Source organism: Sciurus vulgaris (assembly GCF_902686455.1).
Source record: "Sciurus vulgaris genome assembly, chromosome: 7".
Classification (NCBI taxonomy): Eukaryota; Metazoa; Chordata; class Mammalia; order Rodentia; family Sciuridae; genus Sciurus; species Sciurus vulgaris.
In genome coordinates this window covers 23,342,011-23,361,472 of record NC_136467.1, presented here as the reverse complement: position 1 = coordinate 23,361,472, position 19,462 = coordinate 23,342,011, and the positions used below count along the sequence as shown (strand labels likewise).

Sequence of the window (19,462 nt, the reverse complement as noted above, 5' to 3'; positions counted from 1 at the left end):
GGTTTTGTAGATGTCAATGTTTTACAGGGGAGAGAGATGAGTATGAATCAAGAAGAGTTTCAGGACAGCAAATATGTGCGTGCCTGATGTTTTTAAGCTACCTACCCATCCTGTCATTCAACTGTCAGACTCTTGATCATCTTTTATAGCGTACGAAATGTGATTTGTTTCTTTGATAAATCAAATTGTACTTGGGAAATTATCATTTTACAGATGATAGATACCAGAAATCTATACTACTAAAAATTCTGAATAAACATGCAAGCATGACAAAGGTCCTACGCAAGAGATGATTTAGGAGCAATGAAACATCTGAGAGAGCAATCTGATACTTATTTTTAGAAGTTGCAAAAGACAGTAAATTTAACCTCAAAATATTTTATAAAATTTCTGTGACTCTATAAAAGGAATTTCTTTGAAATTGTATGAAATTATGAGATTATAAATTTACATTGTTTTATATGAATGTAAAGTATGATTAATGGATTCATGTTATTTCCAATGGACAGATGGAATTATGTATAGACTATCCATAGTGATTCAAAATATCCTTCGTCACTCTGAGGTCAAAGTACAGAGCAAGGTGGCAGAATGGGTAAGTGAGTGTGAAAAATTTCTTTTTTGTTTTAAACCTTTAACTTATGGAAATTTGAAAATGATTCCAGGTAACCAAATCCACAGAGCATACTAAAACACAGATTCTGTTAATCATAGATACATTAATAGATATATAATAAGCAACATATGCTTATGAATAATGAATAAAGGATATGAAACTGAGCCTCACAGACTATCAATTTCCTAAATAAAAGAGGTAACAAAAGCACATCAATAAATTTTGGTAGGTATCTTTACTTACTAATAGCTCCATACGTTTTCAGCTAGGTTTTTAAAAATAGATTTATTTTTTTGTTTGAATGTTGAATCAAGACCAAAACTTACACAATGACTTATCATGAAGTTGTTCCCCTCCTTGCCTGGTGTCCCCTCTGCTTGAAATCACTGTTAGTTTTTTAAAATGTTTTCTAGAGCTCTTTGTACACATAAAAGAAAATAACACTATAAATTCTTTTCTTCTTTTATTTTTACACTAAAACTAATAAAGTACCATTCTACACTGTAAAAATTTATGTTGTTTCCAGAGTTAGTATAGGAGAACTTTTCTTTTTTAAAAAACTGTATGTTTAATTATGTGATTGTTATTTAACAAGTTTTCTGTTGAAGTGCACTTAAGTTATAATTTATTTAACCAATATTCTATTGATGGACATTTCAGTAGTTTCAAATTAAAAAAAAATTAACATTTTATTCTCTGTCTTCCAAACAGAGCCTGTGTATTTTTTCAATTGTTTCCTTTTTTATACTAATCTCAGAAGTTTCATTTGTCATGGATCCTATGCTGTGAGATTTTGTTTTTTTTTTTTCTATATAATGCCAGTGCAGTTCAAACTTTAGCTTTTTGTATCAGTAGAATCACTAGCATATACATTCTGAAGTAAGACAATGGTTTTTCTTATGTGTTAGGTTGTCTGATAAATATTGATAGCAAAAATAGTTAAAACAACCATTGAAAGGCAGTGGTAAATATATATATATATATATATATATATATATATATTTATTACATGTATATACACACAGAGATGTAAGTGTAAATATCCATGCATTTGAAGAATAACTGATAGAAAACAGACTTATTTTTAAAGACAACACTCTTTAAGACAAGTTGACCATAGGAAATAATAGTATGTAATTAACAATGCTGTTATAAAATTGGTGGGGAAAGTGAAATTCTTTAATAGAAGTTAAAGAAAAGGGCCACTGTTAACTTTTTTTGAATGACTCATTAATATCCTAACTAATTCAAACATTAGGAGTTGCATTTAATTTTTAAATGGAGAGCAGCTCCACAGAAAAGTACATTCTTGCATTTTATTTCTTTCAGCCTTGTTTTTTATATTTTGTTTAAAATAAGAATAATTTCAAAATGTAACATTCTTTTTTTCATTCTCAAGCCACTGGTAATGTTATTAATCCTAAAAGCATTCACTAGAAAGTGAATTTTACACTTACATTTTAAGGTGTAATTTACATTTAAGGTATAATTTTACACTTACATTTATTTCATGCTTGTTTTTGGTAAAATCGCTCTCATCTGAAGCTAAGCTTTACTGGACTCCATGGTTTAAGATGCAAGTTACCAAAGCAGATGCTTGATGATTAAGGAGATACAAGTTTTATCCCCAACTCATATTATGGGTTGAAAATTCCATATCTGAGAATTTAAAATCTGAAGTATGTTTTGGAATTATCAGATTAGTGATGTCTGAAAATATTCCAAAATTGAAATAAATATGAAATCTGAAATACTTTGGGCAGGATAAATGATATTCAACCTGTATTACTATTTATAATTTAAAATGGTGAAAAACTTTTTTTAACCAGAATTTTCTAAAATTTTATTCAATTTTAGACCTACTTATAAGGAAGTCTGAATGCATATATGAAACCAGACCTAAAAAGCCCTTGGGAAGTGTTATATAAGTAGGACAATCTCATGTAGTTGGATAAGTCCTGTTTTGCAGTTGTAATGGATACCACATCATCACAGCTTGTTGCTCATGTTGAGGGGCATCCATTGTTTCAGTAAAAAAATATTGTACTGAGACCCATAATCTTATATTAAATAACCACATGAAATTAGCTTAGTTCCAATAATGTTGAACATCCTTTTGTTGTTTTTTAAAGATTTATATTAATTTGTAATTTGTCTTATTACTAATAGTTTGAGGTGGTAGTTACTAGAAAAGAAGTTCTATTATACCTCAGTGATTACTAAATGAATAATAAAAGGTGTTTGGTGGTACTCTTCATATCATAATATGGGCTAGAGAAAACAAGAGTGTTCCAGTGTGGGATCTGCCACTTCGTAGTTAAGTGACCCTGGGCAAACTCTTTCATCTCTGGATCTAGTATCTGTTACCTTTGCAATTCACTTCTTGAGCTCTCTAGGATTTTCCCAGGGTCTTATCCATACAACTTATCTTTGGAAAGGGAAGGAATTGGACTCATTTTTTTTTAAAGTGTTACCAAACTTAGCCTTTTGTGTTTTCCAGCTCAATTCAACCTTCCAGAATTGGAACTACACTGTTTATGTGGTTAATATCAGGTAAATGACTGAATTATATGAGAAAAAAATTCTCTAACTTTACCTAAATTATGTGTGCTTGTATGCATGTGTGTATATAACTGAATAAATATGTATTCTAATAAGTCAAAAATTAAAAGGATAATTAAATGTAAACACTAATTCTGTTAGTTTCTTCTCACACTCCAGTGGATCATGTAGAGTGCCCCCTGGGTTGCAAATACTCAGTTTGGAGAATTTTTTTTTTTTTTTTAAACAAAATAAGACAATTTGATTGCAACCTAGTGTTTCACTTTTTTCTATTTACTATTTTTCTATTTAAATACTCCAGTAAATTCCCAGAAAATAGTATTGTCCATATATTCTCCTCTGTGCCTTATTTTCACAGTTTTATAAATGAAAATCATTTTCTGGAGTATTTTTTGTAACCCTGAAACATACATTCTTCCGACCTAAGAGATGTAATAACACAGAAAAGGGGTCAGTGGTCTGTAAGTTCAGGAAGTGTATTATTCAACACACTAAAGCAGATTCCTTCTCAGAATGTCTCCAGTTCTTTTGTATCTTGATGTGCATTGTGAATGTTCAAAAGAGCAAGAGCACACAGTTGCCCAGGTTTACAAAAGAATCTAGAACCTCAGAACACACATTTGGAAGTCCTGGCTTAGACGGTCTGGTCCGTTCTTTCTCCGTCTGTTTTTGTTGTTGATTATGTGGTGGATGAAGTTGATGCTGAATATGTATATTTGTATTTATAGTTTTCACCTGAGCACGGGAGAGGACAAGATTAAAGTCAAAAGAAGCATTGTGAATGATCAAAGGTAACACTGACCACAACCTCTAGAAGGTGTAACCTTCTTTCTCATATTAACTGCTTCAACTATCTGATTGAAATATGAAAATTATGAGACAGAAAAAAAATTTTATCACTTAGCACATTTAACTTTGCCATGGATGCACATATTTTTATTTTATTTAAAACCATAATAGAACAAATGATAAAAATGTAACTCTAATGAAAAATAATTCAAAAGTAGAGCATTTAACATGGATGAATTGTGATTTTTAGTATTTCCAGCTTATTTACGATAAACCATTACCTCTTATTTGAAAACTGAAAGAGACCCTCAAAGAAAATAGTTCTATTAGGACTGGTGTATGGGTCAGTGATAGAGCTCTAGCCTAGTATGGGTGAAGCCATGGATTCCATATCTAAAACCACATACACACGGACACACACACACACACCCCTTTAAAATGCTTTTATTATATATGATCACATCTAATAATATTAATAATATGAACCAAAATATTTTTAGCATTTAAAGCCATGAACTCATTTTCTAGTCTCTATTTTTAAACTTATCAGGATCATGACTTAAACACCCAAACAATTTAATGCATATGTCCAGCATACATACATAGCCTGTTGACATATAAGGACCAACTATTCATATTGCTGTAAAATGAAAACAACCTAACCTCCAAATGAAAAAAATATAGTCAGTATATTGCATTCCCATAGAATTTTTCAAGAATCAATTGAACAGCAAAAGTTCTCCTGAGCCTGGTTGGGTTTTGATGTTATGGCTATACAACCATCATGCTAAACTATGCTTCTTTCCAAGTGATATATTCTTACCATGAAAAGGTTAAAATAAAGTTTCATCTGAGAATTGACCAAAGGACATTCTTCTTATATTTTTCTATTTAACATTAGAAAAACAAATGTTTTTAAAGTTACTGGTGTATTGAAACATCATTTTTGTATATATTCAACAGACTAGATTGAGTCATTTGATTAGGGAAAGATGTTTTCATTTTCTGGCATTGTTCCTTTTCCTTTAAGATCTGAAAATGAGTAATATTTCAATAGTATAAGTGATAGAACTTTTCCCATTTAAAATTTTTTTTTTTAAATTTTTACAGACTGCATTTTGATTCATTGTACACAAATGGGGTACGTCTTTTCATTTCTAGGGTTGTGCACGATGTAGATTCACACCATTTGTGTGATCATACATGTACATAGGGTAATGGTGTCTGTCTTGTTCCACCATTTGGACTTTTCCCTTTTACTTAGACAAATTATCTCTTCCAAGCCTGCCTGCTGGATCACAAGGAGACTTCAGTAGCAGATCCAGCAGCAATTTGGATCCCTTTGCTGAGCATTGTGTTTAGCAGTTAGGAAGTCAGCATTTCCTTCTTAGGTCTTTGTGGTTCCTCTGTGACCTGATACTGAAATCAGCCATTACCCATGTGTCCACACCTCAGGAACTCTTGCCTGGAAGAGTTGTCTGATGTAGAACCTCAGTTTCTATCTGTCAAACTAGTGAATAATTTCACATGAAGTCATGGGGAGAATGAACTAAGACACTGTATGTGGGAAAATACAACTATCTAGGTTTTCTCTGATATGAATTTTGGCAATGCTTGAATTGTCCTACTAGCCCCCCAACCCTGCTTTTTTCTTATTCTCTACTTTTCTTATATGTTCATTGCAGAGGCTTTATAATCTCTCGTTTTTCCCTGAACTGAAATAGTAGTTTCATGCTCAGTCTTTTTTTCTAAACTTCCCCTTTCAATTTGATCATGTCATTATAGCTTTAGATAATGCTATCATACTGTATCACCTCGACAGGCAGGAAACCAAAGCCACAGAGGCTGTTCTATTCAAATGAAGAATGGCCGATGGTGACAACAGATAGAACTTGACTGTGTAGAACCATAAAATCAGTTTAGTTTTCAGGAGGAGAGAAGAAAACAAGCCAGATAAGACCTGTGAATTTGTGTGCTTATTCATGAATTGCTGAGGTGGGTATTCAATACTATCCACAACACATTGTGCTAAAGATGTTCTCAGTGTTTGAGAGAACTTAAATGTCACTTTCCCACCTGTAAGTTCTCAGTGACTGGAGTGGCAAAGCTTATCTTCAAAAAATAATATAATCAATTTTTTTCATAGGCTATTTCAAAACTTACTAAGACAGCACAGTTCACTGTTAAATTATTTACCTCTATGTTCACCTCAGCCTGAAGTATGACTTGTGTATGAGCATTGGGTAGTAGATCATTTTAGAGATAAATAGCTTTTCAGAGTGAATTATAAGAATAGTACAACACTTTGTCCTTGAGATTAGCACAGATATGGGGAAAGGGAATAGAGCTATTTAGTTTCACTTAACTTTGAATACAAAATATTTAACTTACTCATTATTTTTAGCACCACAAATATATTAGTCCTCTATTTAATTTTTATTTATATTCAAAGAATTTCATGAACAAAATATGCCACTGTCTCTGTACTGAGTACTCCATAGTTATTTTTAAAACCAAGCTGCTGGTTTGTCTTTGGCAAACTTAATAATGTAATTCCTTGTGTCTTATTTATTCATTTCAGAACATGACCAAGATGAAATTCTGTTGCCAACCCAGAACTTTCACATATAAGGAAAAATGTTTCTCCTCTACCTGACAAACTAATCTCATTTAATTTACCTCAATGTTGAATGAATAGTTTTAATGTCTGGTGTTGATTATAGCTGTGGTTATACCTGAACCAAAAGGACTTTGTTATTTTAAATTGTAAACTGAAAGTTTTGACAAAGCTTTAAGGATTCATCTTTTGCTTCCATTAGAGATATTTTCTTTTTAAAAATTTCAAAGTCAGATATTCTAAAATCATCTTCAGTGATATGCTGGCCAACCACATAGTGTATGTTGAGTATTCTATTTGCAATGTTAATTTTTGTTGAAAGGCCTTATTTTTGCCCGTAAAGCAATGGTGTAGAATTCACCACACTATCTCTTTCTTATGTGTATGTTACGAAATAGTACTACATGATATATTAAATATTAAAATATCCCTGAAAAGAAGTGGAGTGATGTACAATTATACGTGTAAAACAGCATCCATTCATGTTGAAATATTTTAGCAGTATGATGTTACGATGTGTGCCCCATTGGGGAAAGTCTGAGAGACTGTGCCTACTCATTTCAGCCTTGACACTTCGCGGTCATTCTCTGTATCCAAGTGTTCTGGTTTTTGTAGCAAAAAAACAACCAACCAATCAACAACCCCCCAAAATAATTCTATCTGCACTGTTTCCCTAGAATGAGGATTTGGGCCCTTCTAGTTTACAATGCTACCAATAATGCGAACTTAGAAGGAAAAACAATTCAACAGAAGCTTCTAAAAAATAACGAGTCCCTGGATGAGGGCCTCAGGCTCTACACGGTCAACGTGAGGCAACTGGGTAAGTGACTTGAGCTGTTAGGGTTTTATGAGACTATACATTCAGGTTTGACTGAAACAATAGGGTGAATACTCTTTCTTTATGTGTCGTCTATGTGAAAATATTTTTTCTGATGATGAAATTTATTGTATTGGAGATTGTAACAACTGGGTGACTTAGCAAAATAATGTCAGCTCAGTACCTATGAAGCTACGGGAATGAAGGAGACAGATGAGAGTTTTTATTTATCTTAGGGACAAATTGTGAAAATACTAAGAATCTGAACAAAATGCTAGAATGACCTTGTCTGTTATTGATTTTAAGGATAAAAGAAAGAGTTTGACATATGGGAACTCTTAACCAGGTAGATCTTGCAAAGGGAAGTTTCTTATTAGAAAGCATCTCTTTGTCTTGTGTTCCCTGTCTCCAGTAATGACACCAATGTCTTTCCATAGATAGGCCAGATATCGAGGTGTTATCTTGGACCTGGAATCACTTCTCACCCACACCCTATTCTCTCCCAATCCCCAGGCACACGTGGTGCTGCTGGTACTGTCCCATACGTCACACTCACCTACAGCTCCTCTCTACCTTTGTGCACACGTTGTCTACTCTCACTGTCCACTTGATGAATACCTGCCTATTTTGAAAGGCAGCCCCCAAGTCACCTCTTTTGTGAAGACGTTTCTGATATTATCATGTGTGAATGTATGTCACTGCCTCCTTGAGCTTCTTTTCATGCTGTCTGGATACCCAGAGTCTCATACCTGTTAGAAGACCATAGTCTTTCATGGGCTTGTTCATGTTCTTATGTGTGTTCTTCAAATAGTCATCTCCTCTAGAAGGAGACCACATCTTCTTTTTAAAGTGCCTTTACTCCTATGTCCCCTCAGAATGCAACATATTCCCAGCACTTCAATACTTGTTGAACAGATGAATGATTAAATGAATCTTGATGGGAATTTTTTTTAAGGAATTGTTAAAAAATATAGATGACAAAAGTAATTGTTCTCTTATTATATGACTACAGCAATGCTATGATTAGTTACTGTAGTAGAAGTCAGGAGAAAAGAAAAATGATGCTTTGCAGGCTGTAACTCGGAGCCTGAGCAGTTAAGTAGGGACTCCTCAACTCTAAGAGGGTGCTTACGCCTGGGGTTAGACTCACAGGGGAATAAAGACCCCTCTGTCACTATGAGCAACTTCCATCTTTACCACGTCAGCATACAGTGATGATGATGATGGTGAATAGTTTCTGAGCCACTGTGGAGAAACACTTCCTAACAAACAGGGGTCGTTGGTATGGGGACACCACAGCAGCTGCCCTTTCCCACAAAGAAGTAATGTGACAAATGTCAGTTAATAGATGACTGAGGGACCCTGGGGTCAGCTCTATCCACCTTCAAAGACTGGGGAATCCCAGGACCCCTCTTTCTGCATCCTTGGATATTTAATTTTAGCATTTATTTTAAATTCTGTGCTTTTATACTTTTTCTGCAAGTGGGTCTGCAGAGAAAAGTTTCTGTCCAACGCATGAATACAAAACAACAACAGCAACAACAACAAAGCTTAAACCTGCCAATGTTAAAGCCCAGGCCACAGATGGGAAAGTTACTTGAATTTTTAGTAATAATACCAGTTCTCAGAAGTCCAAAATAATTTGTTGATTTTCCAACATTGAAATATAAGATTTTATTGTGGTTTTGATATATTGCTATTGCTTTGATTTTAAAAAAAAAATAACATCTGAATCATTTATGTCATGACACCCAGATACTTGTCATAAGGTAGGAGAAAGTGTTCCTAGGAGCCTGCCTGCCATTCTTCTGTGATCTTCCTGACAGTACATATTAGCAGAAAAGCTAATTTTAATGTTTATAAAATATGCTCACAACTCAATGATGAAACCATCAATGCATTTATAAGCTTTCTCCTTTAACCATGGTCAATGCGTTTTTAATTTTTCAGGTTTATTTTCATTTTCTGTAGTGCTTATTTTTTGAATAAAACTTATTTTACTAATAGATGCTAATTTACATGTAGGTTACATGTTTACATATACTCACATAAGTTTTTTATTGGATGGTTTTATAAGATGGAATAGTTTTTGTATCTGAAGTGTATTATATGTTTTTTCTTCCTTATTATTTGTAAGTTTTTACAGATTCTGAACATAAACCCTGGTATTTTATTATGACATGAAATGCACTCCTAATTACCATGGTTGTCATTTTGCTTTCATCATGCACCTTTAATGTCAAGGAATGGACTGGTATTTCCATGCTGGCTCCCATTTCTCCTAGGTGTGTGTGCTGCTGTGGAGGAACCCACTGACTTTTACTGGCCAGCTATCCCACCTTCAGAGTACAACCATCCTTGTCCAGACAAGCCTGGCTTTTCTGTCTCACGGATATGGTAAGACTTTTATTGACTCCTGCCAGCCGCACTCCATGATATTCACGTTCCCAGGGTGCATGTGCTGCTGAGCAGTGCTCACACGCTGCGTTGATTGGGAAGAAGGGTAGGCATCTCTGTAGGTGCCTAAATCATTCTCTTGTAGGCTAGAGATAAGGTAAGTAGGTTCCCTGGAAAGGCAGCATTTTTCTCTCAGAAACAAACTCATCAAGATCTTTCTGAAGAAAGATCCAGCAATCTGGAAAACAGAAGGTGGTTCCAGGTCTGGCACCTTGTGTGCAAGTGACCCTAGCCAGTTTACAGCTGGAGAAGATACACTTGAATTCAAAACCTTCTTAACTGTTTGAAGAGAAGTAGCAAAGAGGGAATAGACAAGATCTGGGCTAAGCAGTCTGCTGACATAAACTGTCAGGATATGAAGTTTCCCCAGATGTCTAACAAAAACCCTGGAGACAAGATAATTGTAGGGATTCACCAAATGCAAATCAAATCTAGTTCTTCACCCTCCACCCCACTCCCAGTTAGAGTTTTCTTGGAGGGAAGTCAGAAATGGAAACTGCCTGAGTGTGATGACTGCTGTGTTTGACACTCGATAGAAAGAAGGAGGCTTTAGAGATTTACGGACTGGAATTTAAAATGTGGCCCTACCTCTTTCTGCCTGGAGACCTTGGGAAATTCCTTGGCTTCTCTAAGTCCATTTCCTTATCTATAACAGGTGGATTTAGAGTTACGTGAAATCAAAATCAAAATTTACCTGTAAAGTTCTTAAAGCAGCACTTGACCACTATATTCCAGGTTAGGATACAGGATATTGCTAGTATTTTTTAAAATAAATTATTTATTTTGATTCATTGTAAACAAATGGTATACAACTTGTTTCTCTGGTTGTACATGAAATAGAGTCATACCATGTATAATCATACATGTATATAAGGTAATGATGTTTGTCTCATTCTTTTTCCTTCCCCCCACCCTTCCCACCCCTCTTTTTCCTCTATACAATCCATCCTTCCTCTAGTCTTGCCTCCCTCCCACCCTGCATTACGTATCATCATCCACTTATCAGAGAAATCATTCGGCCTTTGGTTTTTTGGGATTGGCTTATCTCATTTGGCATGATATTCTCCAACTTCATCCATTTGCCTGCAAATGCCATAATTTTATTCTTCTTTATGGCTGAGTAATGTTCCATTGTGTATATATACCACAGTTTCTTTATCCATTCATCAATTGAAGGGCATCTAAGTTGGTTGGTTCTACAATGTAGCTATTGTGAATTGAGCTGCTATGAACATTGATGTGGCTGCATCACTGTAGTATGCTGATTTTAAGTCCTTTGGGTATAGCTCAAGGATTGGGATAGCTGGGTCAAATGGTGGTTCCTTTCCAAGTTTTCTAAGGAATCTCCATACTGCTTTCCACAGTGGCTGCACTAATTTGCAACTCCACTAGCAACGTGTGAGTGTACCTTTTTCCCAACATCCTCACCAACACTTATTGTTGCTTATATTCTTGATAATAGACATTCTAATTGGGGTGAGATGAAATCTTAGGGTAGTTTTGATTTGCATTTCTCTAATTGTTAGAGATGATAAACATGTTTTCATGTTTTTCAATTGATTATATATTTTCTTTTGTGAAGTGTCTGCTCAGTTCCTTAGCCCATTTATTGATTGGTTTATTTGTTTTTTTTTTTTTTGTTGTTGTTGTTTTGTTTTGTTTTTTTTATGGTGCTGGGGATGGAACCCAGGGCTTTGGTTTGCAAGGCAAGCACTCTACTGACTGAGCTATCTCCCCAGCCCAAGGCTTATTTGTATTCTTGGTGTAAAGTTTTTTGAGTTCTTTATATATTCTGGTAATTAGTGCTCTGTCTGAAGTATGTGTGTCAAAGATTTTCTCCCAGGCTCTCTGTGAACAGGCTCTCTGTTCACATTGCTGATAGTTTCCTTTGCTGATAAAAAGCTTTTTAGTTTAAATCTATCCCAATTATTGATTCCTACTTTTATTTCTTGAGTGTTGGTAGTCATGTTAAGGAACTCTGGTCCTAAACCAACATGATGAAGATTTGGACCTACCTTTTCTTCCTTAAGTTACAGGTTTCTGGTCTGATTCTAAGGTCCTTGATCCATTTTGAGTTGAGTTTTGTGCAGGGTGAGAGATAGGGGTTTAGTTTCATTTTTCTGCGTATGGATTTCCAGTTTTCCCAGCACAATTTGTTGAACAGGCTGTCTCTTCTCTATTGTGTATTTTTGGCACCTTTGTCTAGTATGAGAAAGCTGTATTTATTTGGGTTTGTCTCTGTGTCCTCTATTCTGTACCACTGATCTACCTGTCTATTTTGGTGCCAATACCATGCCATTTTTGTTACTATTGCTCTGTGGTATAGTTGAAGTTCTGGTATTGCAATACCCCCTGCTTCACTCTTCCTGCTAAGGATTTCTTTAACTATTCTGGATCTCTTATTCTTCCAAATGAATTTCATGATTGCTTGCTCTATTTCTGTGAGTACATCATTGGGATTTTAACTGGAATTGCATTGAAACTCTATAGCACTTTAGGTAGTATGGCCATTTTGACAATATTAATTCTGCCTATCCAAGAGCATGGGAGATCTTTACATCTTCTCAGATCTTCTTCAATTTCTTTCTTTAATGTTCTGTAGTTCTCATTATAGAGATCTTTCACCACTTTTGTTAGATTGATTCCCAAGTATTTTATTTTATTTTTTTGAGGCTATTGTGAATGGGGTGGTTATCCTAAATTCTCTTTCAGAGGATTAATCACTTATGAATAAAAATGTTTTAGATTTGTGAACATTGATTTTATATCCTGCTACTTTACTGAATTCATTTATGAGTTCTAGAAGTTTTCTGGTGGAATTTTTCTGTTCCTCTAAATATAGAATCATGTCATTGGCAAATAGGTATAGTTTGAGTTCTTTTCCTATTCATATCCCTTTAATTTCTTTGGTCTGTCTAATTGTTCTGGCTAGAGTTTCAAGGACAATGCTGAATAGAAGTGGTGAAAGAGGGCATCCCTGCCTTGTTCTAGTTTTTAGGGGGAATACTTTCAGTTTTTCTCCATTTAGAATAATATTGGCTGTGAGCTTAGCATAGACAGCCTTTACAATGTTGAGGAGTGTTCCTACTATCCCTACTTTTTCTAGCGTTTTGAGAATGAAGGGGTGCTGTATTAATCAAATGCTTTTTCTGCATCTATTGAAATAATCCTTTGATTCTTATTTCTAGTATTTTGATTCTGTGATGTAGTCTACTCATTTCTTCCAGGAAGGATTTTTAGTATGCACTTTATTTCAACATATTGCAGCTTTATTTTGAGATGAACTTACCTAGATATCAAAACAAATTCTAAAGTTTATTAACTGATATCATCAACTATCATCTCATTTATGTCAAATATTTGAATATCTTTTTTTGTTGTTGTTGTTTCATAGTTATCGCAATTCTTCCAACACATCATTAGCCTACTGGGGGCCCCTGGATTTATCCAACTGTTCAAGTAAGTGAACAACTTCTATTCAGTTCCCAGAATGAACTGACCTTATGCTTTGTGGCTTTCACCCTCTTCAGATATGTTCTTCTGTGTGCTACTGTTTTAATATTTTAATATTAAAAGTTAGGCAAATGATTGTTCTTCAGGTAGAAAATACTTGCTTCTCTCATTCTAACTTTATGTTCTATTCATTCTATAAGAGATTAAAACAGTAAGGAAGTTTTAGAGAAGAATTAAATATATATATGTACATATATATATTCATATACACGTGTAAATAAAACACACACACACACACACACAATTCCTATCAATGTTTTGTAGTTTTGTATTATTGCCAAACAGCAAAACATGTACTTATTCAGAGATTCCAGAGCATTTCTTTTAGAACAATGTGTGAACACTATTCCTTCAGCATTTTCTGTGTCATTGTGTCGTACTAAGGAGAGAAGTTAGCTAGTCTGTGTATAAATATTGTTATCCTGTGAAGATAACGATAAGGGAGTGCACACAGGGACCCTGTTTTCCTGCTTCAACTCTAAAGTGAAATATCACACCATGCTTCAGATCCCTGGAGATGCTTAAAATGTGCAGTAAAACCCTCTGTGTTGTTTCTTTGTCTTTCTTTCCCCTCCTAGGGGCAAATGAAGTGGCTAATCAGATTTTAAATTTAACCTCCGATGGCCAGAACTTAACCTCAGCCAATATTACGAGCATTGTAGAACAGGTCAAAAGAATTGTGAATCAAGAAGAAAACATTGATATAACACTCGGCTCGACTCTAATGAATATATTTTCTAATATCTTAAGCAGTTCAGATAGTGACTTGCTTGAGTCTTCTTCTGAGTAAGTACCTCTATTTTTTTTCCCTGAAGAATGAAATGTATTGAATACATGTGTTGTTATATAATATTTTACCTTAATACTTTTTGCCCTGACCTCATAATTCAAATCTCTCAAAGATGCATAGACAGTTCCCAAGGTCATTCACAAAGGGAACTTCAAAGTTCTCTCTTTTTTTTTTCCCTTGAGAGAGATAATTTACAAAATGATTAGAATTGTCATCAAGTAATATGTGTAAATCAATGTATCATTTATTCATTTGAAAAACCGTAAAAGTTTAGTTATCTGAGGTATATGGCTTGGTCACAGTAAGTCCTCTGTCCTGTGAACTGTGCATAAACTGCCACAGCTTTGTGATTGTTGTCTTCTGAAGTGGAAATGGCGAGGGTGGGTGAAAATGTACCTATTTTTATTTAACCCAGTTTGTGTCCAATAATTTCACTTAATATGTTAATATGAAGCCATTTAGTTTTTTCTGTTCCCTTTTTTTCAACCACATTTCTTTGATGAAACTTTTACATTCATTGAAAGGAATTATCTAACTTAATTTATCTTCACAATACTAAATTACAAATACTTTGACACCATATTGTTTCCTTTGATTTTTTCTAAGTTATAAAGTAGCAAGGGTCTTTTTCTTGTAAGCCAACAGAGGCCAAGATAAACTAAAGACAATAATTGTTCAGGATAATTCCGTTGATTTCCCTTAAAGCAGATATGTCTATTGAGGATGCATCTGTCACTGTGATTCTGTGTTTTAACTGATATTATTGTGGTTTGGGGTGATTTTGTGGATGTTTAAGGTAATATCAGAAAATTTAAGATCATTTTATGTGGTTTGTATTTTGCCATGCAGCCAGACATATGTGTTCAGGTACTTAAAACATTGTGTTAATTAATAGTGATATCATTGTCATTTCTTTAGAGCTTTAAAAACAATTGATGAATTGGCCTTTAAGATAGACCTAAATAGCACCCCGCATGTGAATATTGCAACTCGGAATTTGGCTCTTGGAGTATCATCCCTGAACCCAGAGACGAATGCAATTTCAAATTTTAGCATTGGTCTTCCAAGTAATAATGAATCATATTTCCAGGTAATAAACCAATGTTTTCTCGAATTTTAATTGATTTTTTAGACAGATACAAGCTTGTTGAACTTTAACGTTGCTACTTTAAGGACATGTTGGCCCAAGAGGTGGCAAGCAGGTCGGAGCATCGGCTAAGTTTAATTCTATCATCAGCTACAGGTCTTGTGGAAGCAGGTAGAAGGTGTCCTTTCATAGCCTGAATGATAAGAGGTTACCATCTTTAACAAGTGTCATGGAGCCAGATATGAAAGCACAAATTGTGGTTGCCATATTGGGGCACTAAGAGTCAATTCAATGAGAAGAAACGGGTCTATTAAGGACCCAAAAGTGGAATCCTCTTTACCAGTGATTCTTAAACTGAGCATTAGAATCTCCTGGAGAACTCTTAAAACCAGTTGCTACATCTTCACCTTAGAGCTTCTGATTGAATAGGTCCTGGATCAGACCCTGAAATTTATACTTTATAGCAAGTTCCTGGGTAGTACCAGTGCTGCTGGCCTGAGGATCACACTTCAAGAAACAATGACAGAAGAGTCTGGAAATAGTGGGTGACACTGAGGCTGAACAAGCGAGCTGGGGCCAGATTAATGGAGAGCTCTTGGACATGTTAAAGTCACACTTAAGCAAGTAATTCTAAGTGCCTCCTATGTGCCCAGAAACGCTAGACAAAAGGGCAAACAGAATGAATGCAGCAGAGTTCTTGACCTGGCAAAGTGTCTACATGGAGCATAATAATTGCTAGATGTAGAGATAGACCACACTAAAAATAGAAAAAAGTCTGGAGCCAGGGTAGAAGGAAGACCTTTGGACTAGGGCTCTTTGGGCAAGTCTGTTTTCACACTGAATAAAAACTCAAGTCAGAAAGTGCTCTATGGCCTGAGCTATGGCTTCAGGAAAAATGATATTGAGAATGTTCAGAAAACTTCAGCTATGGCCTCTTGACAGATAATTCATTCTCTGTAATCCCACAGGTTAACCTCAGTGTTTTTCACTAAGTGTTTTGAGAACAACTCAAGATCTGATATGCTAGAGCTAATTCTCATACATGTCAATATTGAACAATTTGTAGATTTCAGGTTTCCTTAGAGTCAATGTGTTCTCTCCTCTATCTGGTAATGCACACCTTGAAGGAGACTCTGGCTCACCTGGGGGGTTTACCCAGGAGTTGCAGAGGCTGCTGTGGAGGTCCAGGAAGCCCCGACTCTAGCTGAGTGGGTATTTGCAGTTGCCTGTCCTTGCTCAGCGAGTGGAGTGATTTTTCATTACTGTCATTGTCTTCACTCCATCAATATGTGTGTGTGACAGATGGATTTTGAGAGTGGACAAGTGGATCCATTGGCTTCAGTCATTTTGCCTCCAAACTTACTTGAAAATTTAAGTCAAGAAGATTCCGTATTAGTTAGAAGAGCACAGTTTACTTTCTTCAACAAAACTGGACTTTTCCAGGTAAGCATTCATTAAATAATTATTTTTCCTTTGCAAATGAAGTTTCTTTGTTTAAAGGCAAAAATAAAAGTTCATATTTCTTTCAGATATATCAGAGAAAAATTAATCTGATTTCTAACAACAGAAGTTTTTAATATAATTATTTAAAGATTTTATTTCAGAAAATAATATGCTTATTAATAGAATATGTTTATTCCAATTTTTAAAATTTCAAATAATTAGGCTAAGACTTGCAAATAGGATTAAAAATTGAGGTACTAAAGAAGCTACTATTTATTATTCCCTTTGTTAAATATTTTACATTCCTCAGTCCTCTAGGCCTTCAGAATTAAAGAAATTGTACACCAAAGGAAAGGATTTTTTTTTTTCAATTCAGCAGGAAGCACTGTTTATATAATGAGCAGCATTCTTGGCTTTAATCAGTTTTCCCATTAGTATTTCAAGAGACCTTTGGCCTTCACACATCCGCAGAGTAGGGTGGCATTGTGCTGAGCACATATTATCATTTTTATTGGCTTCAGTTCTAGATACTAGAAGGTCCACTGCCAGCAAATGCTGGTGACCTCTGGTTGCCTTTGAGTACAGCCCATCTACAGCAGTTTCACTGAGCCCTGTCTTAAGACTTATCTATTACATTCAGGATACCAGTGTATGTCAAGCAGTGTAACCTGTGTGAGAGAAAATCATGTCTCAAGGACAGAATTGTTTTTAATAGATCTGCCCTATACATCGCACATAGAGGAATGGTCAGGTAGGTTATAGATAAAGAAAAAAGAGTGCCATGGAATCATTGTTAGTAAACAGTTCCAAAAATTTAAAATTTCATCTGTGAACATTTTTGGAACAGGGTTTATAAAACTTTTGAAATTTTGATAAATATAACTTATTAAAAACCCAATTTACCTGAGGATTCTATAGCTACAGACACATGCAACTGCATTTATTAAAATTACTGTCATTTGAGACTTATAGTGATGTCACCTTTAAAAAACAATTTTAAAATATGCAGGAGATATCACAAAATGTGAGTGATGCTGAACTCAGGAGCGAACGCCTGTAGTCCCAGTGGCTCAGGAGGCGGAGGCAAGAGGATCATGAGTTCAAAGCCAGCCTCAACAATGGCAGGGCGCTAAGCAACTCAGCAAGACCCTGCCTCTAAAAAAAATAAAAAATAGGGCTAGAGATGTGGCTTAGTGGTTAAGCAGTGCCCCCCGGGTTCAATCCCCTGTACAAAAAAAAAAAAAAAAAAAAAAAAAAATGTGCATGATACAGAGAAGTGGGTCTGGTTCATAGGAGTACTTTGGGAGAACTCCTAGAGTGAGAAGGATCTGTCACTATTTTATTTTGAGTCCTCCCCTCATTTTTCCTTCTCATTTGGCATCTCCCTATCAAAGTTGTTATTAAGCATATTTTTGTTTTTTTAAATAAATTATCAGCAGAATGAAATACTGTAAGTTCCATAGTACTCTACTAACATGATAGGCAAGATATAAGTATATATATATGTAGATACATACATACATATAAGCATAATAGGCAAGATATATAGATATATGTATATATATGCTAATATAACAGGCAAGATATATATATATGTATATATGTGTATGTATACATACATACATACATATATCTGTATGTATTTTCGATAGAAGTCTGGTATCACCAACCATAGCCAGCATTTTGATAGTGATAACCATATAAAATTAATAAAAACCTCTATTTTGGATGCTGAGTTTTATTTGGAATTTATGACATTTTACAGTTATTCCAAAACAACTGATTTATGAGCTGTGGTGTGGAGAGAAATTTAGGAGACTTGACAAGAAACACAAGGGGACGAAATAAAGCAGAACTTGCTGCAGTGACAACCTGCTGGTCTGAGTCATTTTGCAGGACACGTTCCTGACTTGGTTTCCTGGCCACCTTATCACTGCAGTGGAGTCTGCAGGTGCTGGCATGCAGGCAGCACAGAAGAAGGTGGAAGTTCTGCATGGAACTTGCATGCAGCACAACTACCTCTAGTGTAGGTTAGGAAACATGCCAGGCTCTTGGCATAAAGGTGAAAAATGAGTTGCTTTTTATTTTTCACACCATATTTCCTTCATACTAAAGGAAAACAACTTCATCTGTTTTCTAGAGTAGGGAAATGATCTAATTGTCTCACAGTTTTTCATGGGTTGATATTATTTATGGGTTTGCATTGTTTCAGATATGAACTGGCTGACATCAGTTACCACGATCACGAATGGAGTTTTATGAACCCTGCCTGTTATACTGGCTTTACTACCCCCTTGATGTATTTATTATAATAAGGGAAGTAGCGTGGCTCCTTCAGGAAAGCCAGCAATTCTCTGTTATAAACAGGATGCTCTAGAGTTGAAGATCTTAAGTGTAAAAATTGCTGACGGTTTGCTTATTTTGGAGCAGAAAAGCAAAATAAAAGTGTGTGCTTCTGACTAAGGCACGCGATTTATTTATTTATTTTTTTTTTTCTTTTCAAAGGATGTAGGACCCCAAAGGAAAACCTTAGTGAGCTACGTGATGGCGTGCAGTATTGGAAACATTACTATCCAGGATCTGAAGGATCCCGTTCAAATTAAAATCAAACACACAAGAACTCAGGTAAAAAGAGGCGACCCATTGCAAATGAGCAGTGCACACTATTTCAGAGACTTGTGGGGCCTTTCCCTTCTACGTGACACAAAGTAAGTGGCACTCTTTCTGAGGGTGGAGATCAGTGTTCCAGAAGGGAGGCCACCAGTCAGGCA

At 35.2% G+C, this 19,462-nt stretch overlaps 1 protein-coding gene across 6 annotated transcripts in view; it reads left to right on the top strand.

Annotated features, from left to right (window-relative positions):
- Window positions 1-19,462, top strand: part of ADGRG6 (adhesion G protein-coupled receptor G6) — a 134,970-nt gene that overhangs the window by 83,829 nt on the left and 31,679 nt on the right. For all 6 annotated transcript variants that reach the window (XM_079148990.1, XM_079148991.1, XM_079148993.1 and 3 more), the window contains 10 exons: window positions 510-595; window positions 3,117-3,169; window positions 3,907-3,969; window positions 7,262-7,404; window positions 9,687-9,798; window positions 13,253-13,317; window positions 13,950-14,157; window positions 15,080-15,251; window positions 16,551-16,691; window positions 19,197-19,316. In XM_079148990.1, coding sequence (XP_079005116.1) covers window positions 510-595; window positions 3,117-3,169; window positions 3,907-3,969; window positions 7,262-7,404; window positions 9,687-9,798; window positions 13,253-13,317; window positions 13,950-14,157; window positions 15,080-15,251; window positions 16,551-16,691; window positions 19,197-19,316 — 1,163 coding nt within the window. The remainder of the gene's footprint in view (window positions 1-509; window positions 596-3,116; window positions 3,170-3,906; window positions 3,970-7,261; window positions 7,405-9,686; window positions 9,799-13,252; window positions 13,318-13,949; window positions 14,158-15,079; window positions 15,252-16,550; window positions 16,692-19,196; window positions 19,317-19,462) is intronic.